At 39.9% G+C, this 23,940-nt stretch overlaps 1 protein-coding gene across 13 annotated transcripts in view; it reads left to right on the forward strand.

Moving 5' to 3' along the window:
* Positions 1-8,650: 8,650 nt before the first annotated feature.
* CATSPERT (catsper channel auxiliary subunit tau) overlaps positions 8,651-23,940 on the forward strand; it is a 132,599-nt gene continuing 117,309 nt past the window's right edge. For 9 of the 13 annotated variants that reach the window (XR_013373133.1, XM_077885409.1, XM_077885410.1 and 6 more), the window contains exons 1-2: positions 8,651-8,884; positions 22,448-22,534. Coding sequence is in view for 12 of the 13 variants with exons in the window: in XM_077885409.1 (XP_077741535.1) it covers positions 8,678-8,884; positions 22,448-22,534 (294 nt within the window). In the remaining variant the exon portion in view is untranslated. Of the gene's footprint in view, positions 8,885-15,178; positions 15,294-21,180; positions 21,237-22,447; positions 22,535-23,940 lie in introns of those variants that run through there. The other 4 variants (XM_077885415.1, XM_077885416.1, XM_077885414.1 and 1 more) reach the window with 4 other exon arrangements.

The following is a 23,940-nucleotide window of genomic DNA, read 5'->3' on the forward strand; positions in this document are numbered from 1 at the left end:
GAGGTGCGCCCAGGGGAGAGTGCGCCACACCCGCAGGCCCAGCTCTCCAAAGGGCTGGAGTGCGGGCCGGCGGGGCCTCGGGAGCAGCTCAGGCGGCAGCTCGGCGAGGGGGGCGCTGCGCGGCCCCCGGAGCTCGATTCCAGAAGCGCAGGCCCCGGAGCCCAGGGCACCGGGGGACACAGCCCAGGATCCTGCGCTCCCCCGGGGCAGGCGGAGGCCGGGAGGACACAGGACAGTGGGGACGCTCCCGCTGCCAGGCGCCCCCAAGCTGTGCAGAGCAGCACCCCCTGCACCCGGAGCATCCAGGCCCCTGCGGACTGGGAGCTGCGGGAGTTACTGGGGGAGCTGACTTCAGGGCTTGGACCACCGCCAGTGGTGGTGTTTCTCCTGGTGTCATCGTGTGCCTGGGACGGAGCCGGGTCGCCATGGAACAGGGGCCTCATGGGGTCAACAGCTCCCACTGAGGTAGGTAGGGGGGCACCGAGCAGGTAGGGGGGCACAGCTTCCCCAGGTGCACACACCTGAGAGCACAGCAGGCCCCTCCCCCAGAAGACCTGCTGGAGGGACAGGGGAAGAGCAAGTTCTTGACCGAGCAGCGCTGGAAAGGTCCAGGAGAAGTAGAGGGATTTACAGTATAGTATTTATAGTATAGTTAACCAAAGGGTAACCCCTGTTTTTTTGTTTGTTTTCATTTTTTGTTTTTTTGTTGTTGTTTTGTTTTTTACTTTTTTCTTCCTTTTTTCAGTTCAACTTGTTTTTAGCCACTCTGCACTGAGCAAAATGACTAGAAAGAAGAACTCACCACAAAAGAAAGAATCAGAAACAGTACTCTCTGCCACAGAGTTACAGAATTTGGATTACAATTCGATGTCAGAAAGCCAATTCAGAAGCACAATTATAAAACTACTGGTGGCTCTGGAAAAAAGCATAAAGGATTCAAGAGACTTCATGACTGCAGAATTTAGATCTAATCAAGCCAAAATTAAAAATCAATTAAATGAGATTCAATCCAAACTGGAGGTCCTAACAACGAGGGTTAATGAGGTAGAAAAACAAGTGAGTGACATAGAAGACAAGTTGATGGCAAGGAAGGAAGCTGAGGAAAAAAGAGAAAAACAAAAGATCATGAGGAAAGGTTAAAGGAAATAAATGACAGCCTCAGAAAAATCTACATTTAATTGGGGTTCCAGAGGGCGCTGAAAGGGACAGAGGACCAGAAAGTGTATTTGAACAAATCATAGCTGAGAATTTTCCTAACTTGGGGAGGGAAACAGGCATTCATATCAAAGAGATAGAGAGACACCCCCCTAAAATCAATAAAAACTGTTCCAACACCCCGACATTTAATAGTGAAACTTGCAAATTCCTAAGATAAAGAGAAGATCCTTAAAGCAGCAAGAGACAAGAGATCCCTAAATTATATGGGGAGAAGTATGAGGTTAACAACAGACCTCTCCACAGAGACCTGGCAGGCCAGAAAGGGCTGGCAGGATATATTCAGGGTCCTAAATGAGAAGAACATGCAGCCAAGAATACTCTATCCAGCAAGGCTCTCATTCAGAATAGAAAGAGACATAAAGAGATTCCAAGATAGGCAGAAACTGAAAGAATATGTGACCACCAAACCAGTTCTGCAAGAAATATTAAGGGGGACTCTGTAAAAGAAAGAGGAAGCCCAAAGAAACAATCCACAAAAACAGGGACTGAATAGGTATTATGATGATACTAAATTCATATCTTTCAATAGTAACTCTGAACATGAGTAGGCTTAATGATCCCATCAAAAAGCGCAGGGTTTCAGAATGGATAAAAAAGCAAGACCCATCTATTTGCTGTCTACAAGAGACTCATTTATTTTTATTTTTTTAATTTTCCTTTTTTTTAAAGATTTATTTATTCATTTATTCATGATAGACAGAGAGAGGGAGAGAGGCAGAGACACAGGAGGAGGGAGAAGCAGGCTCCATGCCAGGAGCCCAACGCAGGACTCGATCCTGGGACTCCAGGATCGCGCCCTGGGCCAAAGGGAGGCGCCAAACCGCTGAGCCACCCAGGGATCCCAAGAGACTCATTTTAGACCTAAGGACACCTACAGCCTGAAAATGAAAGGTTGAAGAACCATTTACCATTCAAATGGTCCTCAAAAGAAAGCAGGGGTAAGCAGTCCTCATATCAGATAAATTAAAGCTTATCCCAAAGACTGTAGTAAGAAATGAAGATGGACACTATATCATACTTAAAGGTTCTATCCAACAAGAGGACCTAACAATCATGAATATTTATGCCCCTAATGTGGAAGCTGCCAAGTAAATCAATTAATAACCAAAGTTAAGACATACTTAGATAATAATACACTTATACTGGGAGACTTCAACACGGTGCTTTCTGCAAATGACAGATCTTCTAAGCAAAACATCTCCAAAGAAACAAGAGCTATAAATGATACACTGGACCAGACGGATTTCACAGTATTTACAGAACTTTACATCTGAACGCAACTGAATACACATTCTTCTCAAGTGCACATGGAACTTTCTCCAGAATAGACCACATACTGGGTCACAAATCAGGTCTTAACTGATACCAAAAGACTGGGATTGTCCCCTGCATATTTTCAGACCATAATGCTTTGAAACTAACTAAATCGCAAGAAGAAATTTGGAAGAAATTCAAACACGTGGAGGTTAAAGACCATCCTGCTAAAAGATGAAAGGGTCAACCAGGAAATTAGAGAACAATTAAAAAGATTCATGGAAACGAATGAGAATGAAGATACAACCATTCAAAATCTTTGGGATACAGCAAAAGCAGTCCTGAGAGGGAAATACATCGCAATACAAGCATCCCTCAAAAAATTGGAAATAACCCAAATACAAAAGCTAACCTCGCACCTAAAGGAACTGGAGAAAGAACAGCAAATAAAACCTACACCCAACAGAAGAGAATTAATAAAGATTCGAGCATAACTCAATGAAATAGAGACCAGAAGAACTGTGGAACAGATCAACGAAACCAGGAGTCGTTTCTTTGAAAGAATTAATAAGATAGATAAACCATTAGCCAGCCTTATTAAAAACAAAAGAGAAAAGACTCAAATTCATAAAATCATGAATGAAAAAGGAGAGACCACGACCAATACCAAGGAAATACAAACGATTTTAAAAACTTATGAGCAGCTATATGCCAATAAATTAGGCAATCTAGAAGAAATTGACGCATTTCTGGAAAACCACAAATTACCAAAACTGGAACAGGAAGAAATAGAAAACCTGAACAGGCCGATAACCAGGGAGGAAATTGAAGTGGTCATCAGAAACCTCCCAAGAGGGATCCCTGGATGGCGCAGCGGTTTGGCGCCTGCCTTTGGCCCAGGGCGCGATCCTGGAGACCCGGGATCGAATCCCACATCGGGCTCCCGGTGCATGGAGCCTGCTTCTCCCTCTGCCTGTGTCTCTGCCTCTCTCTCTCTCTGTGACTATCACAAATAAATAAATAAATACCTTAAAAAAAAATTAAAAAAAAAAAAAAAAAGAAACCTCCCAAGACACAAAAGTCCAGGGCCAGATGGCTTCCCAGGGGAATTCTATCAAACATTTAAAGAAGAAACAATACCTATTCTACTAATGCTGTTATGAAAGGTAGAAAGAGATGGAGTACTTCCAAACTCATTATATGAGGCCAGCAGCACCTTAATTCCAAAGCCAGACAAAGACCACACAAAGAAAGAGAATTATAGCCCAGTAACCCTGATGAACACAGATGCAAAAATTCTCAACAAGATACTAGCCAAAGGATCCAACAGTACATTAAGAAGATTATTCACCATGATAAAGTGGGATTTATCCCTGGGACGCAAGGCTGGTTCAACACTTGTAAAGCAATCAACGTGATAGATCATATCAACAAGAGAAAAAACAAGAACCATATTATCCTCTCAATAGATGCAGAGAAAGCATTTGACAAAATACAGATCTATTCCTGATCAAAACTCTTCAGAGTGTAGGGATAGAGGGAACATTCCTCAGCATCTTAAAAGCCATCTACGGAAAGCCCACAGCAAATATCATTCTCAATGGGGAAACACTGGGAGCCTTTCCCCTAAGATCAGGAACAAGACAGGGATGTCCACTCTCACCACTGCTATTCAACATAGTACTAGATGTCTTAGCCTCAGCAATCAGGCAACAGAAATAAAAGGCATTCAAATTGGCAAAGAAGTCAAACTCTCTCTCTTTGCAGATGACATGATACTGTACATAGAAAACCCAAAAGACTCCACCCCAAGATTGCTAGAACTCATACAGCAATTCGGGAGTGTGGCAGGATACAAAATCAATGCCCAGAAATCAGTGGCATTTCTATACACTAACAATGAGACTGAAGAAGGAGAAATTAAGGAGTCAATCCCATTTACAACTGCACCCAAAAGCATTAAGATACCTAGGAATAAACCTAACCAAAGTAAAGGATCTATACCCTAAAAAGTACAGAACACTTCTGAAAGAAATTGAAGAAGACACAAAGAGATGGAAAAATATTCCATGCTCATGGATTGAAAGAATTAATATTGTGAAAATGTCAATGCTACCCAGGGCAATTTACACATTTAATGCAATCCCTATCAAAATACCATGGACTTTCTTCAGAGAGTTGGAACAAATCATCTTAAGATTTGTGTGGAATCAGAAAATGCCCCGAATAGCCAGAGGAATAATAAAAAAGAAAACCATAGCTGGGGGCATCACAATGCCAGATTTCAGGTTGTACTACAAAGCTGTGGTCATCAAGACAGTGTGGTACTGGCACAAAAACAGACACATAGACCAATGGAACAGAATAGAGAACCCAGAAATGGGCCCTCAACTCTATGGTCAACTAATATTTGACAAAGCAGGAAAGACTATCTACTGGAAAAGACAGTCTCTTCAATAAATGATGCTGGGAAAATTGGACATCCACATGCAGAAGTATGAAACTAGACCATTCTCTTACACCATACATAAAGATAAACTCAAAATGGATGAAAGATCTAAATGTGAGACAAGATTCCATCAAAATCCTAGAGGAAGACACAGGCAACACCCTTTTTGAACTTGGCCACAGCAACTTCTTGCAAGATTCATGTGTGAAGGCAAGGGAAACAAAAGCAAAACTGAATTATTGGGACTTAAGTTAAAAAGCTTCTACACAGCAAAGAAACAGTCAACAAAAGAAGACAACCTACAGAATGGGAGAAGATATTTGCAAACGTCGTATCAGATAAAGGGCTAGTATCCAAGATCTATAAAGAACTTATTAAACTCTACACCAAAGAAACAAACAATCCAATCCTGAAATGTGCAAAAGACATGATCAGAAATTTCACCAAAGAAAACCTACATATGGCCAAAAAGCACATGAGAAAATACTCCGCATCACTTGCCATCAGGGAAATACAAATCAAAACCACAATGAGATACTACCTCACACCAGTGAGAATGGGGAAAATTAACAAGACAGGAAACAACAAAGATTGGAGAGGATGTGGAGGAAGGGGAGCCCTCTTGCAATGTTGGTGGGAATGTGAACTGGTACAGCCACTCTGGAAAACTGTGTGGAGGTTCCTTAAAGAGTTAAAAATAGAGCTGCCCTACGATGAAATGTGCAAACCTTGACTATACCTTGAGAGAACTGGGGACACTTGAGGATACACTATTTAATGATACTGTGCTATGTAAACTAATGTTCTTATTTTTGGAGGATGCATGTTGACAGTCTAGTGCAGTGACATGATGTTAGCAACTTACTTTCAAAAGATTTACCAAGAACAGGGGTGGCTAGGTGGCTCAGTTGGTTGAGTGTCCAGCTCTTGATTTTGGCTTAGGTCATGATCTTGGGGTTGTGGGTTTAAGCTCCGTGTTGGGCTGGCTCCATGCTGGGGGAAGGAGCCTACTTGATATTCTCGTTCTCTCTCTGCCCTTCCCTATCCCATCTCTCTCTCCCTCTCTCTTTTTTTAAAAAAAGATTTTATTCTATATTTATTCATGAGAGAGAGAAAGAGAGAATGAGAGGCAGAGACACAGGCAGAGGGAGAAGCAGGCTCCATGCAGGGAGCCTGATGTGGGACTTGATCCTGGGTCTCCAGGATCACGCCCTGGGCTGAAGGCGGTGCTAAACCGCTGTGCCACCATGGCTGCCCTTATCTCCACTTTAAATGGTCTTCTCACCTTTATTTAGCTTCTCACTATTATTTAACTTCAGTTAACTAATTTTTACCTGAAAAATTTCCTGAGATAAATGTAGATTCATGCATACTTGAGAAATAACGCAGAGAAATCCTTTGTACACTTTGCCAGTGTCCCTGAATAACATTTAACAAAAGCTCCAGAATACTGACATTGATAAAGCTCACTGACCTTATTCAAATTTCCCTAGTTTTACTTGTACTTGTGTATGTGTGTGTTAATTTCTATATAGTTTTACCAGTTATGTAGCTTTGTGTATCTACCACCACAGTCAAGATACTGAACAGTTCCCCAAACCACAGGAATTTCCCATTGCTCCCCTTTTATATCTCCCACCACCTCTTCATCTCTGCACCTCTAACTAAAACCTCTGGCTGTCAAAGCTGTCTTCAAAATTTCCAGAATTTTGTCATTTCAAGAATGTCATCTTTTGGGATTAGTTTTTTTTCTGCCTGGGAGAGTCATCCAAGTTATGTGCTCCTCTCTTCTCATTGTTCAGTTGTATTCCAAGGTAGGTACCTGCTGCAGTTTGTTTAACCATTTCGTCTTTGAAGAATATCTGAATTGATTCCATTTTTTGGCTGTTATGAATTAAGCTGCTGTGAACATTTGTATGCAGGTTTTTGTGTGAATATATGTTTTTTATTTTTCTGGGATACTGCCCAGGAGTGCAATTGCTAGGTTGTACGGTAGTTACATGTTTAATATTTAAGAAATTGCCAAACTGTCTTCTAAGTGGCTGTAACTTTCTTTTTTTTTTTTTTATTTTTTTTTATTTATGATAGTCACAGAGAGAGAGAGAGGCAGAGACACAGGCAGAGGGAGAAGCAGGCTCCATGCACCGGGAGCCTGATGTGGGATTCGATCCCGGGTCTCCAGGATCACGCCCTGGGCCAAAGGCAGGCGCCAAACCGCTGCGCCACCCAGGGATCCCTGGCTGTAACTTTCTATATTTCCTTTTCACATTTTAAAGAAGAATCCAAACCATTTTGTTTTTGAATATCCCACCTACATTTTGTATTTGTTTGCTTTTTTTTTTTCCCTAATGGCATCATTCAGTTTGTTCTCTATGTCCTGAATTTCTTGTAGACTGGAGGTTAGGTCTAGAAGTTTGACTAGATTTAGGTTAAATATTTTTTTATGTTGCATCAGATGAGCCCTAAGGAAGTCGGTGTGAGCTGATGGGCAGCAGGTCTCATTGGCACGGTAAACACCACACAGCACAGACCCTGATGACAACAAACATGTATCAAGGGCTTTTGGCTCTTGTGCCATGAGCCCTGAGAACAAGGTGAGGATCAGATTCCTGCCCCTAAAGAAATAGCTTTTGAAATTAACTAATTCTGATAGCATGAGCTAATAGCAAAATGCCAAGTTGTAGCTCAGCGGCAACATTAATTCTGCTTTGAAGGTATGTGTATAGGGTTATGATATTTAATTGAAAGCTGAGGTTTGAGCTGGCCCTTGAATAAAAGAAAAATAGATCCCAAGTAGAATAGCAATAAATAATGATCCTGAGGTAGAATGTGTTTTGGATGCCCTTGGTTTCCAAGCTAAGGAACATAAATTTATGGCTAACAAAGATGCTCTGAAAGTTTCTGGTTTTGTTTTTATTTATATATATATTTTTGGTTTTGCTTGGTTTTAAAGGTAAACTGTATTATTATTGGGGCAATAGAAAGGGGGTAATGACAGCATGCTGGAGATCCAGGAGTAAACCATTGCAACTGTGTACGTGAAGTGTCCTAAACTAGGTGCCCTGAAGAAAAAAGTAGGGTTCAAATATTTAGGATTAGAATTTAAAAATATGTCTGAAGTTCTAAGCTCTGGTGGCTATGATATTACTATATTAGATGAGCTTGGCGGGCAGCCCGGGTGGCTCAGCGTTTTTAGCGCCTGCCTTCGGCCCAGGGCCTGATCCTGGAGACACGGGATCGAGTCCCACGTCAGGCTCCCTGCATGGGGCCTGCTTCTCCCTCTGCCTGTGGCTCTGCCTCTCTGTGTCTTTCATGAATAATAAAATCTTAAAAAAAAAAAAAAGGTTTGGAATATACCAGAGGCCCGGGAGGGAAGATGAATATTAACGTGTTATGAATGGGTTCTGAGTGTATGGGACAGTGGGCTCTGGGAAGCATAATGTCTGGAGCCCAGGGGATAGGGTCAATCTTCCAGGAGTTGGTTTAGGGAAAGGAGGCTTATGATGGTTTAAGGGAGCAGACAAGAAGGTGAACTACGGCGTTCACAGCGCGGGGGGGCCTTGCCGTCCACCAGCACGCTCCGACTCCCCCGTGAGGGAAGGGGCTTGGGGAAGCGCTTGCAGCCGACCCTCGGGGCAGCTCGGGCTGGGGAGGCGCGGGCCGCAGTGCGCACGCGCAGAGGCCCGGGCGGGGCGGCGGCGGGGCCGCGCCTGCGCAGTGCGGGCCGGCGGTTGGGCGCAGACCGGCCGGCGGAGGATGGAGGGATGGAGCCTCCCCGAGCGCCGGCCGGCGGTTCCCACGCCCCCGACGACCGCGGAGGGCGGGGCCGTCCCCAGTCCACAGCCCCTGCACTTCAGAGGAATCCCTACGGCATCCCCGACGTCCTGCACAGCAGAGGGCCGCAGGGGTAGCAGGGCCACGCACCGGGCCAAGGAGGAGGGCGCCGGGCACCGGCTGCTGAACGTGAGCGGGGCCCGCGGCGGGGAGGCGGGAGCCCCGCCCTAAACTGGAAGGTGGCGCTCACTTGTGGGACCTTGACAGTCATTTAACTTGTCAGACAGTAATTATTTTTTTTAAGATTTTATTTATTTATTCATGAGAGACACACACAGGGAGGGAGAGGCAGGCTCCATGCAGCCAGCCCGACGCGGGATTCGATCCGGGGGTCTCCGGGGTCACGCCCTGGGTCAAAGGCAGGTGCTCAACCGCTGGGCCCTCCAGGGATCCCCTCGGGCAGTAATTTAAGTGACAGTTGGGACAGTCTCCCTTTTAGCGTCGTTTGAAGATCTGAGGGAGATAATGATGTCAAGTGCTTAAAGCTGCAAGGCAGGAGGTGTCACAGCTGCTGTCGTCATTGACATAAGTGATGCCTTCATCACCACCATTAGGATTTAATTTCTGTGGTTAAAGGGCTAAACTTCAGAAAGTCGAGTCACCTTTGTTTTCAGTTCCTGGGGTCATCATACGGTAACAAATCCGTGTCACGTCTGCAAAGTGAACTATTGACCTCCTGTTTTTTTTTTTTTTTAGATTCATTCATTCATTCATTCATTCATTATAGACACAGAGAGAACAGAGAGAGAGAGGCAGAGACACAGGCAGAGGGAGGAGCAGGCTCCATGCTGGGAGCCCGATGCGGGACTCGATCCCGAGACTCCAGGATCGCGCCTTGGGCCAAAGGCAGGCACTCAACCGCTGAGCCACCCGGGGATCCCCCGGCCTCCTATTCTTAATTGGAAAGATTGATTTATGTTCAAAATAGGTGAAACTCTTTTAAGTTCACGGTATGATGGTATAGCCAGAGCACGGAGGAAGTGGAAAAGGGTAATCAGATGGAAACGCGCTTTTTCAAAGTGTTAGAAGGCGACATTAGGGAATTTGTACGTTCTCTGTTGGTCTTCAGCTATTAAAAGAATAGTAGAGATAAAGGTATCAGGAACAAATGGTGCACAAAAGGAAGATGCCCTCTGTAAAATCAGGGAGTTGAATTACTTGATCTCGACAGTACCCTCCTAATTCCAAAAACTTAGAATACTCTTGATTCATTGTTATGATAAATTGAGAGCGTATTAGGATTTAGCCATAATGGTAGGAAAAATTGCAAAGTGGTGAAAGAGGGATGTGTTTGGAGGTTTAGGCCATAGGAGATGTTTGTTGTACATCACTTTGTGGAATATGGACTTTATTTTGTAGAATGGTAATTTCCAGTATTTTATCGAGCACGAGAATTCCTTTTTATCGCAAAAGAGTAACAGACTTTTTACTCTCTACTGACTGGAAAGATCTGTAATGACAGAGAGCCACCATGCGGCAGTGTTTTTAATTTGCTTATAGGCACAACAGCAACTACATATATTCAAAAAAGAGTGGTGCACCCGTATGCGAGGTACGTTGTTGACGCAAGTTTGGTTTCCCAAATTATTTGACCATAGGATATTTTAATGTTTTGATAGAACAACAACAAAAAAAGAGCTTAAGAAATGAAATGTGCACTTAGGTTTAGTTTATAATGACCTCATAAATGAATTCTTTTCAGACACGGATCCAGAGGAATGAGTTTATGTACTATAGATGTTCATTATACAACAAAGTTAGAAAAATACAAGTGTGTGTTATTAAAATTATTATAATAGCTATAAGATACACAGTGTAGACCATTGATCACAGAATGGATATTCCTCTTTAATAAATGCTGCCTATGCATCAGTACACAGGTGGAACATTATATATTTAGGTAACAGGTAGTCTTTCTACAATTTCTTGGCATTTTATGGCACATGGTTTCTTGAAATCAGATTATCCTACGGTAGTAACAGCTATATAAACATGTTTAGCATTTCTGTTCAAAATACAGTTTTTTTAAACTTGGAAGCAAACATAACTCTTAGGTATGTTTCACATCTTCTTGGAATACATTTCGGGAAACAAATAGTTTGCAGGTGGTGCTTAAAACACATTTAAATTCAAGGATATTCAAAGAACCAGGGCTTCAGAAGACAGAAAAAGCTGGTAAGTTTTAAGCAGGGGGATAATATGGATCAGATGTGCTTTGTTGAAAAAAATTGACTATTAGGATTTAAGGAGAGAGTAAAGAAATAGGCAGTGAAGACAGTAGAATCTGTGAGGGGATGGAAAAGCATGGGTTCTGAAGCACAGAGGTATCTTTCTTGAATAGAAAGAAAGGCATCTCTTCTTCCAGACCAGTGTTTGCTTGTTTATTTAAAAAGATTTTATTTATTCATGAGAGACAGAGAGAGACAGAGACACAGGCAGAGGGAGAAGCAGGCTCCATGCAGGGAGCACAATGTGGGACTCGATTCTGGGACTACAGGATCACGTCCTGAACCAAAGGCGGATCCTCAACCGCTGAGCCGCCCAGGAATCCCTAAATAAAGAAAATCTTTAAAAAATATTTTAAAAAAAGAGTTGGAGAGAGCATAAGAAAGTAAACAGATGTGAAGTTTCTGCAGAGGGTTTGGAATGTTCATGGAACATAGTGAATGAGAGGGAGAGTGGTGTGAAATGGTGCCGTAGCATATCTTTTTGTATGTTTCAAGTCCCTTAAATTTTTGTGTGTGTAAATTTTCTGTTTATTTTCCTAAGAGAATTTTGTTGTTTACCTCCTCCAATTTTCCAAAGTTCTTTATTAGAGATATTAGATCTTTCTCTGTCTCTCTCTCTTTTTTTTAATATTTCATTTATTTATTCATAAGAGGCACAGAGAGAGAGGCAGGGACACAGGCAGAGGGAGAAGCAAGGTCCATGTAGGGAGCCCAAATTGGGAGTCGATCCCAGGACTCCAGGATCACCCCTGGGCTGAAGGCAGATGCTCAACCGCTGAGCCACCCAGCCGTCCCAAGATACTAGATCTTCATCTGTGATACGTGTTACAAATATTTTCTCCCAGTTTAACAGCTATTATTTTGACTGTTGTTGGACTTTTTGTTATGGAAAAGGGTTCTTAATCTTAGGTCAAGTTTATCAATCTTTTATTGCATCTGATTTATGAGTCTTAGTTAAAAACTGTTTACATACACCCAGGTCATAAAGGAATTTACCTATTTACCTTCTAGTACTTGCGTATCATTTTTACATTTAATCCCAGATTTAATCATTTTACATTTAAATCCCTGATTTATTTGGATTGTTTGGTTTGAGGTATGGATTTTTTTTTTTTTCTCTAAGTGGAATGGTCCCTAAACCATTTATTAAGAAAAAAAAAAATCCATCTTTGCCCCAGTGATTTGAGATTTAAGTGACCATATGTATCTGATATTTTCTCTGGACTTTCTATTCCACTGGTCTGTTTATCTATTCATTTACCAGGACCATACTATTTTATTTTAAAGACTTATGCTATGTTTTAAAGTCAGGTAGGGCTGGTTCCCTGCTTTGTGATTTTTCTTGTCCAGTGATATCCTGACTGTTCTCACTTAAAACAAACAAACAAACTTTATTATTAACTTGTTTATCTCAGCAAAGAACTTTGTATTCTTTTATAAGGAGTGTATTAAATTGGTAAGTTAGGCAACTGACATCTTTATGGTTTATGGTGTTGACTTTTCTACCCAGAAACAATTTTTCCCCCCAATTCTTTTGCCTTAGGTTGATTTCTCTTGTCTAATTGCTTTGGCTCATGCCACCAGTAAGGTGTTGAAGAATGATGGTGACAGTAGGCAACCTTGCTTTATTCATGATCTTAGTAAAGGTGTTTCCCCACCAAATGAAACATTGGCTTTAGGACTGGCTTAATTCCTATTTTTGAGAGTGGTGTTTGTTTGTTTGTTTGTTTAAAGATTTATTTATTTATTTATGATAGAGAGAGAGAGAGAGAGAGAGGCAGAGACATAGGAGGAGGGAGAAGCAGGCTCCATGCCGGGAGCCTGAGGTGGGACTCGATCCCGGGACTCTATCCCGGGACTCCAGGATCGGGCCCTGGGCCAAAGGCAGGCGCCAAACCGGTGAGCCACCCAGAGATCCCCTATTTTTGAGAGTGTTTTAATCAGGAAAGCGTGTTGAATTTTGTCAGAGGCCATTTAAACATATATGGAGATAATCATATAACTTTTTCTCTTTCGATCTCTATGATGTGGCATATTCTATCAATGATTTTCCTAGTATTAAACCAACTTGTGTTCCAGGAATTAATCGCACTTGGTTATTGCATATTATTTTCTTCATGTGGTGCTCAATTCTGTTTACTTTTTGGCATTTTTGTATCAGTGTGTTTTTGTCTATTTTCTTTTTTTTTAAATTTTATTTATTTATTAATGAGAGAGATAGAGAGAGAGAGGTACAGACACAGGCAGAGGGAGAAGCAGGCTCCATGCTGGGAGCCTGACGAGGGACTCAATCCCGGGACTCCAGGATCACGCCCCAGGCCAAAGGCGGCGCTAAACCCCTGATCCTGAGGTTCCCCTCTATTTTCTTTATCAGTTTAGATATCAGTGTTATGCTTACTTCATAGAAATGGTAAGGAAGGTTTTGTTTTGTTTTGTTTTGTTTTTTTAAAGATTTTATTTATTTACTCATGAGAGATACAGAGAGAGGGGCACAGACACAGGCAGAGGGAGAAGCAGGCTCCATGCAGGGAGCCCGATGTGGGATGTGGGACTTGATCCAGGGTCTCCAGGATCACGCCCTGGGGGCGCTAAACCACTGAGCCACCTGGGCTGCCCGGAAGTTTTATTTGATATTCAGTGGGACAATTTATGGATACTAACCTTTTTATCAGATATGTTATCTGCAAATATCTTCTCCCATTCTATAGATTGTCTTCTAGTTTTGTTGGTGGTTTCCTTTGCTGTGCAGAAGCTTCTTATTTTGATGTCTCAATAGTTTATTTTTGCTTTTGTTTCCCTTGCCTTAGGAAACATATCTAGAAAAACGTTGCTACAGCTGATGTCAGGTCAGGGAAATCACTGCCTGTGCTCTCTTCAAGGATTTTTATGGTTTCAGGTATCACATTTAGGTCCTTAATCCATTTTGAGTTTACTTTTATGTATGGTATAAGAACGCGGTTCAGTTTCACTCTTTTGCATGTACCTGTCCAGTTTCCACAACACCATTTGTTGAAGAGTGTCATTTTCCATTGCATATTCTTGCCTCCTTTGTTGAAGATTAATTGACCATATAATCATGAGTTTATTTTTGGATTCTCCTGTTCTATTGATCTATATATTTGTTTTTCTTTTTAATTTTTATTTAAATTCAATTTAGTTAATATATAATGTATTATTTGTCTCAAGGGTATAATTTAGTGATTCATCATTTGCATATAACACTAGTGTTTAGGAACACCTGGGTGGCTCAGTGGTTGAGCATCTGCTTTTGGCCCAGGGCATGATCCTGGAGTCCCAGGATCAGGTCCCGCATCCGGCTCCCTGCAAGGATCCCACTTCTCCCTCTGCCTATGTCTCTGCTTCTCTCTATCTGTGTCTCTCATGAGTAAATAAATAAAATCTTAAAAAAAACCCACTAGTGCTTATTACATCTAGTGACCTCCTTAATGCCTATCACCCAATTACCCCATCACACTACTCACCACTCCTCTAGCAACCCTCAATTTATTTTCTGTTGTTAAGAATCTCTCATGATTTACCTCCCTATTTTTTTTATGATGGTTTTTATTTATTTATTTTTATTTATTTATTTATTTTATTCAGAGGCAGAGAGAGAGAGAGAGAGGCAGGCAGAGAGGCAGACACACAGGCAGAGGGAGAAGCAGGCTCCATGCAAGGAACCCGATGTGGGACTTGATCCCAGGACTCCAGGATCACACCCCAGGCCGCAGGTGGCGCTAAACCGCTGTGCCACTGGGGCTGCCCTCCCTCTCTGTTTTTATCTTATTTTATTTTCCCTTCTCTTCCCCTACGTTCATCTGTTTTGTTTCTTAAATTCCATATGTGAATGAAATCATGTGATGCTTACCTTTCTTTGACTGACTTATTCACTTAGCATTATATCCCCTAGTTCTATCCACGTTGTTGCAAATGACAAGATTTCCTTCTTTTTGATGGCTGAGTAGTATTCCATTGCATATATATACCACTTCTTTTTTATCCACTCATCTGTCAATGGACATCTGGGCTCTTTCTATATTTTGGCTATTGTGGATGTCGCTATGAACATTGGGGTGCATGTGCCCCTTCAAGTCACTCTTTTTGTATCTTTGGATAAATACCTAGTAATGCAATTGTTGGATCATGGGGTAGTTCTATTTTTAACTTTTTGAGGAATCTCCATACTGTTTTCCAGAGTGGCACCAGTTTGCATTCCCACCAGCAGTGAAGAGGGTTCCTCTTTCTCTACATCCTCACCAACATCTGTTGATTCCTGAGTTGTTCATTTTGGCCATTGTGACAGATGTGAGGTACTGTCTTTTTGTGGTTTTGATTTATATTTCCATGATGACTAGTGATGTCGAACACTTTTTCATTTATCTCTTGGCCATTTGTGTATCTTCTTTGGAGAAATGTCTGTCATGTCTTCTGCTTATTTCATGATTGGATTATTTGTTTTTTGGGTGTGGAGTTTGATAAATTCTTTATAGATTTTGGATATTAACCCTTTATCTGATATATCATTTGCAAAGATCTCCCATTCTGTAGGTTGTCTTTTAGTTTTGTTGACTGTTTCCTTTGCTGTACAGAAGCGTTTTATCCTGATGAAGTCCGAATAGTTAATTTTTGGTTTTGTTTCCCTTGCCTCTGGAGATGTGTCTTACAAGGAGTTGCTGCAGTAGAGATCAAAGGGGTTGTTGCCTGTGCTTTCCTCTAGGATTTTGTTGGATTCCTGTTTCACATTTAGGTCTTTCATCCATTTTGAGTCTATTTTTGTATGGTGTGAGGAAATGGTCCAGTTTCATTCTTCTCCATGTGGCTGTCTAACTTTCTTAGCATCATTTATTGAAGAGATTGTCTTTTTTCAACTGGGTATTCTTTCCTGCTTTGTTGAAGATGAATTGACCATTGAGTTGATGGTCTGTGTCTGGGTTCTCTATTCTGTTCCATTGATCTATATGTCTGTTTTTGTTCCAATAACATGCTGTCTTGATGATTACAGATTTGGAGTCCAGAATTGTGATGCCTCCAGCTTTTGTTTTCAACATTTCTCTGGCTATTTGGGGTAGTTTCTGTTTCTATACAAATTTTAGGATTATTTGTTTCAGCTCTGTGAAAAATGCTGGTGATATTTTCTTTTTTTTCTTTTTTCCTTTTTTTCTTTTATTTATTTATGATAGCCACACAGAGAGAGAGAGGCAGAGACACAGGCAGAGGGAGAAGCAGGCTCCATGCACTGGGAGCCCGACATGGGATTCGATCCCGGGTCTCCAGGATCGTGCCCTGGGCCAAAGGCAGGCGCTAAACTGCTGCGCCACCCAGGGATCCCTGGCGATATTTTCATAGGGATTGCATTGAATGTGTAGATTGCTCTAGGTAGCATAGACATTTTTTTTTAATTTTAAAGATTTTATTTATTTATTTCATGAGAGACACACAGAGAGAGGCAGAGACATAGGAAGAGGGAGAAGCAGGTTTCCTGTAGAGAGCCTAATGTGGGACTTGATCCCAGAACCCTGGGATCATGACCCAACCAAAAGGCAGACACTCAACCACTGAGCCACCAGGTGTCCCAGCATAGACATTTTAACAATATTTATTCTTCCAATCCGTGCACATGGAATGTTTTTCCTTCCCTTTGTGTCTTCTTCAATTTCTTTCATAAATGTTCTATAGTTTTTAGAGTACAAATCCTTTACCTGTTTGGTTAAGTTTTTTCCTAGATATCTTATGGGTTTTGGTGCAATTGTAAATGGGATCAATTCCTTAATTTCTCTTTCGTCAGTCTCACTATTAGTGTGTAGAAATGCAACTGATTTCTGTGCATTGATTTTATATCCTGTCATGTTGGTCAATTGCTTTATGAGTTCTTGCAATTTTGAGGTGGAGTCTTTTGGGTTTTCCACATAAAGTATCATGTCATGTGTGAAGGATAAGAGTTTGGCTTCTTCTTCAGTACTTTGAATGTCTTTTACTTTTTTTTTGTTGTCTGATTGATGAGGCTAATATTTCTTTAATTTTTAAATACTTCATTTTGTGGGGATCCCTGGGTGGCTCAGCGGTTTAGCGCCTGCCTTTGGCCCAGGGTGTGTTCCTGGAATCCTAGGATCGAGTCCCACATCAGGCTACCTGCATGGAGCCTGCTTCTCCCTCTGTCTGTGTCTCTGCCTCTCTCTCTCTCTCTCTCTGTCTCTCATGAATAAATAAATCTTAAAAAAAATAAATACTTCATTTTATTTTTCTTCTTCAAGATGGTCGTGGCTATTTTTGGTCTTTCCATTTCCATACTAATTTTTGGGAAAGCTCATCAATTTCTGTAGGAAAACTTGTTAGGACTTTGATTTTGGTTGCACTGAATCTGTAGTTCAAATTGAGGAGGTGAATTATTTGGAGTTGATTCTTGAACAATATGAGGATCAAGGACACTGACCCCTATGCAATTGAAAATCCATATGTAACTTTTGATACCCCCCAAAATTTACTACAATGTGTACTATTGACTGGAAGCTTTACTGATGACATAAACAGTTGATTAACACATATTTTGTATGCTGTATGTATTATGTACTGTATTCTTAAAATTAAGTAATCTAAAGAAAGGAAATGTTAAGAAAATCTTAAGGAAATGAAAATACATTTATAGTACTGTGTGTATTTGTTGGAAAAAACTCATGTATAAATGAACCCACACAGTTCAAATTCATGTTGTTTGATAGCCATCTGTATATGTATGTTGTGATGCAATATTTACATTAACATATAAATATGTAAGTATATATTATATAAACATTATATGATATAATAGTATTTATATGTTTATATGTAAGTATATATACTTATTGTACCTAAGTATATGTATCTCAGTACAATATACTTATATATATTATATAAATATAATAATGTAATAAAACTATGCCTTTTTCCTTTATACTTTTATATTTATTTTGTCTAGGCTTCTGTCCCTCTAGTTCTTAATTTTTTCCTTTTCTAACTCACTTGAAGTATCATTAGATCCTTCCCTAACTCTCTCTCCCCACTCCTCTCATTTGCCATATGTTTATGAGATCCTTCTTAGACATCCTGGATCAGGCATGGTACTGGAATCTTACCTCTTGCTCCTCTTTTGCTCCAGGGTTGTAGCCATTAGTAAAAAAGTGCTAAAAAGTGGACAGTCAGATGAGGAACTAAGTATCAGCTTTATCTAAGGCTTTCTGGTAATGAGTCTAAACTGGAAACTATTGTGGAACTCTTTCTTACCTGCATCTCAAATTGAAGGCAGCATGTATGAGATGCTTGCTTCATTCTCTTTTTTTTTTTTTTTTTTGAGATGCTTCATTCTAAGCAGACTGTGATTAGGTGGGAATATGCATGGAAACTGGGGGGCTTAGAATCTCCAGAAAGGCAGATTTGGGCAAGTGAAATAGCTTATAGTCATTTAGTTGCAACTCTGTAGAAGTAGTCTCCAAATTGCTTAGACTACACAGCCTTATCAATAAAAAAATATGTGAACATCTATCACCAATGTTTGTATATTTATTTATACATTACATTAAAGTACTGTAATTTATTATATAAATTCTACAATATATAAAAAATTTAAAATGATAAGCAGTATTTCTAAAAATGACTTCCATGTTTATCAGTGGTACAGAATTCAGTAAGCATTACTATTTTTGAAAAGCAGGGTTTTAATATTAGTGATGTAGTGATTTGAAGGTCTCATTCTAAGACAAATTTGTTATTTCAGTATAAGGGTTTTAATGCTATTGTATTTGAAAAAGATACTTTCAAAGATTTGAAATTTCAAATGGAATAGGTGCATCTTGGTTGTACTTGGTAAATGACATTATTCATTTTTCATTTCTCTTTTACTTTGCAAAGTTTTTAGTCCAGATTTTATCAGTAAAATATTATCTTTTCTGAGTAATAGTTCTGGCAAAGTAATTGGAAAACATTACATTTCTTTATATTAAGAACGAAAATGGTTTCCTAACCTGCGCTAAACCGCTGCACCACCCAAGGATCCCCTGAAACCCTTCTTTTGTGAGATTTTTAAAACAAAGTAGGAAATGGTTTCTAAGTTTTTAAAGTGTGATACCATGAGTTTGTAGTGTGATCACATTTGCACACACATAAAATAACATTAGGTAAAAATATTTGCAATAGTTTTCAAAATGTTCTTAACATGAGTTCATATAAAAGAGTTATTTTCCCACTCACTAAAATGTCACTGCCTTACTCTGAAAAGACAGATTAAGAACTCTACATTTAAAAATATTTTCTAGTTTACATACTGCTATTTGTCATCACAGTTTAGCAAATTTGGAACATTTATCTTTTTTTTGTAAGATCAAAGTACATGGTATATCTTTGCCAACTTAAAAAAAATTTTTTTAAGATTTTATTTATTTATGATAGACATAGAGAGAGAGAGAGAGGCAGAGACACAGGCAGAGGGAGAGGCAGGCTCCATGCCAGGAGCCTGACGCGGGACTCGATCCCGGAGATCTAGGACTGTGCCCTGGGCCAAAGGCAGGCGCCAAACCACTGAGCCACCCAGAGATCCCCTGTTTGCCAACTTTAATAATATTTTGCCATGACATTTTTTATGCTCAGTCCTTATCTATTTGTAAAGTACGCTGAGTATGGTATTTAAGATAATGTGGGGGATCCCTGGGTGGCGCAGCGGTTTAGCGCCTGCCTTTGGCCCAGGGCGCGATCCTGGAGACCTGGGATCGAATCCCATATCAGGCTTCTGGTGCATGGAGCCTGCTTCTCCCTCTGCCTATGTCTCCGCCTCTCTCTCTCTCTCTCTCTGTGTGTGTGACTATCATAAATAAATAAAAATTAAAAAAAAAAAAGTAAGATAATGTGGATTGGTCAGTCCATTTACCTGGCAAATGCGATATCGAGAACTTATGAAGGCAGTGATATAACCTCTCTGAGCATAAAATTCAGTTTTCCTTGGAATATTTGTCTACTGCTTACAGTTAGTTGTATGTACTTTATTATTTGTTAAAGAAAATTGTTAATATCAATTCTATTCTAATATTTTCTTCCACTACTCTAGAGATGATCCCTGGGCCTTGCTGTGAGTGTCCTTGTTCCATGGGGACAGAAAAAGATGAAAAAGATGGTGAAAAAGAGTCCTTGCTCCCAAGTTAGGCAGAGAAAAGATGATTTAGGAAATATTAAAAAAAAAAATATATATATATATATGTATATATTAGTCCCACATCAGATTCCCTGCATGGAGCCTGCTTCTCCCTCTGCCTGTGACTCTGCCTTTCTCTTTCTGTGTCTCTCATGAATAAATAAATAAAATCTTTTAAAAAAATTTTTTTTCAGAGTTGTTAAATCCAGAGACTTGTAGTTTTGCACAATGAATGGGAAGGTCTGACCAATCAAGTAAGTTATTCCTTTTCCCATGTAGGAAATCTGGGTAGGGTAAAGAAAAAGGAAAAATAAAATTATCTTTTTTTCAGCAATCGTTTTTCTTTTATTTTTTTTTTAAGATTTTATTTATTTATTCATGAGAGATACAGAGAGAGAGAAACAGAGACACAGGCAGAGGGACAAGCAGGCTCCATGCAGGGAGCCCTTTGTAGGACTTGATCCTGGGTCTCCAGGATCACGCCCTGGGCCGAAGGCAGGCACTAAACCGCTGGAGCCACCCAGGGATCCCCAGCAATCGTTTTTCTTATAGAGAAACTGTAAGTGGGTTTTTTTACACCTCTCTATCTTCAACACCAGACTGAACTTCTTAAGGGCAAGAACACTTCAAGCTGGAACAGCACAATACAGTTGTGCCAGCACGTTAGTAAATGTTAATTAATGTGAAGACACAGAGGTTTCTGCTAGCACTAGGAAGAAGGAATATACTGGGAAAAGTTAAGCGTGTAGGCTAGTGAGTTTTCAAATAAAACTGGAATGGAGGAGAGTGGGTAAAAAAAAAAAGGTGAATGGGGAGGAATTACAGAATAATGTAAGTGAATATGTAGACCTTTAAAAGAAGTGCCACAAGGGACTTTTATTCAAAGTGGGGTCAAAAGTGACAGACATGAAAGGCATAGTAGAATTAACAGAAATAAAAATTCTCTGCAGGTTCAGAAATTCTGCGTGGTACTAGTAGGCCTTATGAGATTAGTCTTTAGAACTTGTGTTCAAGATTCTAATAGAATTTAGGCAGAGTTGTTTTGCTTATGTTGCTGCCACTGAGAACTCTGCTCAGATAAGGAAGAAAAAGTAAAAAGGTAATGATGTGAGGGGAGTGGCAGTATTTTTTGCCACATAGTCAAGAGTAAATTGAACATGAGTGTTCTAAAGGATTTTTCCCCAATTATTTTATATTTATTAAAATGCACAGAGTAAAATTCCATAATAAGGTTATCATAACATCAAGCTTGAGGGTGCACACTGAATACGCATATGATGTACCACATTTGATGTTTTAGTGATGATATAGTAATTGTCACTCAGTTACCTTAAACTACAAATTATACAAATATATAAAAATCATATATATAAAACCCATTTGGCCAGTCAGATGCAGCAATAGCAAAATGACCCAAGATACATACAACAAATTTCTTCAGTACAAATAAAGTGTTTGTTACATACTTTGAAGCAAAAATTTCAACATAACTAAAGATGTATTTTATATGTCAAAAATTGAACAGTTGGTTCTTGAGGAGACCCAAAACAACAGATTCCTGGGAAGCTAATATTTATAGGTAAAGCTATGTTGATTCAAGTTAGCAAAGGTTGGGGATAAATAACAATTCTTTTCAAGTTGGATTTGTAATAGCTTTTTCCCTATTGCCCTTGCCTCTGTCTTCCACCTTCCTTTTCTTTCTCTTTACTTTTTCTCTTACTCTTGTAATTTTTAAAAGCTAACCATCATGTGTAGTGACCAGAGCCCTTAAGAACAAAGATACCAACTCACAAATAGCAGTTAGTGAAGTTACTCTGGAGGAAATCACACAACTAAAAACTGACCGCCATTTATCCCTTGCCTCATGGCCATATACCTACTATCCCAAGATATTCAGTTTCACTTCCTTCAATGGCTGATTAGCTGAATGAATATTGGGATAACTTGCAAGCAGGATCACTGGCCATCTGTGGGATACAGTCCTTAATGTCTATATCAGATTAAGACTAAAATGGAGTAATGATGGTCATTTTTAGTTAGCAAGCAGAACTCATTATTCACAGTACCATGTGCTTCTCTCTCCCCTCATGGTTCCCTTGATGATTTTATATTTACTTGTTTATATTTGTTTCTCTGCTAACTTATTGATAAACTTACCGAGGGTGGGGATGAGTTTTCTGGTCATATTAATATCCCCATGCCTAGAATAATTGTTACTTAGTAGATACTCCTAAAATATTTGTGGAAGTTGACTTTTATCTATTTCTTCTTTGCCTTCTAAAGTCTTATATTAATTTGTTTACATCGTAGATGCTGAGAAGAACTCTGAAAGGGACTGAAAGTAAAGAACTGGAAATAACACCTGAAGTGCCAACTTTGGTACCTTTTGGGGGTGTGGTATGTGAGACTGATCCTTTGTAAATCTGTACAAATTATTTCTTTATGTGAAGACTAGTTAATATTTATTATTTGATAAAAACATATGTAGAAAATGGTTCTCTCTGATAACATATTTGTGAATTTTTCATTTTTTTCATTGAGTCAGAAAAAGCATTCTAATAATCACTGAAATTATGGAAAACATCTTGATTCACAGAAAAAAAAATTTCTTTTTTTTTTTTTAAAAGATTTTATTTATTTATTCATGAGACAGAGAGAGAGAGAGAGAGAGAGCGGGGGGGGGGGGGGGGGGCGGGGGCAGAGACACAGGCAGAGGGAGAAGCAGGCTCCATGGAGGGAGCCCCACGTGGGACTGGATCCCGGGTCTCCAGGACCAGGCCCCGGGCTGAAGGCGGCGCTAAACCGCTGGGCCACCCAGGGATCCCCCAGAAAAAAAAATTTCTATACAGGGACTCCCAAACTGTAGTTACATCAGAATCACTGAGAATACTTTTCAAAAACATTGATTCTCGGCCTCCACCTAAGATCTGCTAACTTGGAATCTGAGAATGGTGCCTAAGATTAAGTATTTTTGTTGTGCTGGTGAAGTGATTGCATTTATTGTCAGATTTAGGAGCCTTTGAGCTATGATTTGAAAATTGACTCCACACGTCTCCTTCAAGCAAGAAATAGTAAATCCCAGGAACAAAAGCAAAATTCTTGTGAATCATACATATACACACAAACACACAGTTGGACCTAAAATGTAGGCTGAGAATCAGAAAAATCTGTTTTTTTTGCGTGTGTGTGCACTATAGAACATAAGATACATTTAGAACTATCAAATGTTTTGGCATTCTTTTACAGTTATCTTTATTCCTGAACATCATTGGAATAGTTAATGGGTATGCAGTGAGAGAGTTTCTCTTGTCCCTCTTCTCTAGATCCTATCGTATACCATACATTTTTTTGATTAAAAAATATATGATGACTTTAACACCACGTTTTTTGGGGGGAAAAGTAAGAGCATATTAATTCTACTTTTTTTTTGTTTTTTTTTTTTTACAAAATGAGCACAGTGTGCATTTATCTGTATAATTATATAATACTTTCCTATAACACAATCAAAGTCACTGCCTGAATCTAAACTTAGAAAAGATTCCTTGAAATCACTTTTGGCTGTAAGCTATTCTGCATGCCATTATGTTGACATACTGAAATCCATAATCCATACTATTGAGTATGACTTCTACATTCCTTCAGAACTGATACTTTGATTTCATTCATACCTCCTGACTTCATAGTTTGCATTTTCCTTAGTTGAGTTACATATTGCTAGACATTATTAACCTGCTCTTAAAAGTCACCTGAAAGTTTTTGACAGATGTTTGGCATATGATAGCTCCTCTTGGCATGTGATTTGT

Source organism: Canis aureus, chromosome 36, assembly GCF_053574225.1.
Source record: "Canis aureus isolate CA01 chromosome 36, VMU_Caureus_v.1.0, whole genome shotgun sequence".
Classification (NCBI taxonomy): Eukaryota; Metazoa; Chordata; class Mammalia; order Carnivora; family Canidae; genus Canis; species Canis aureus.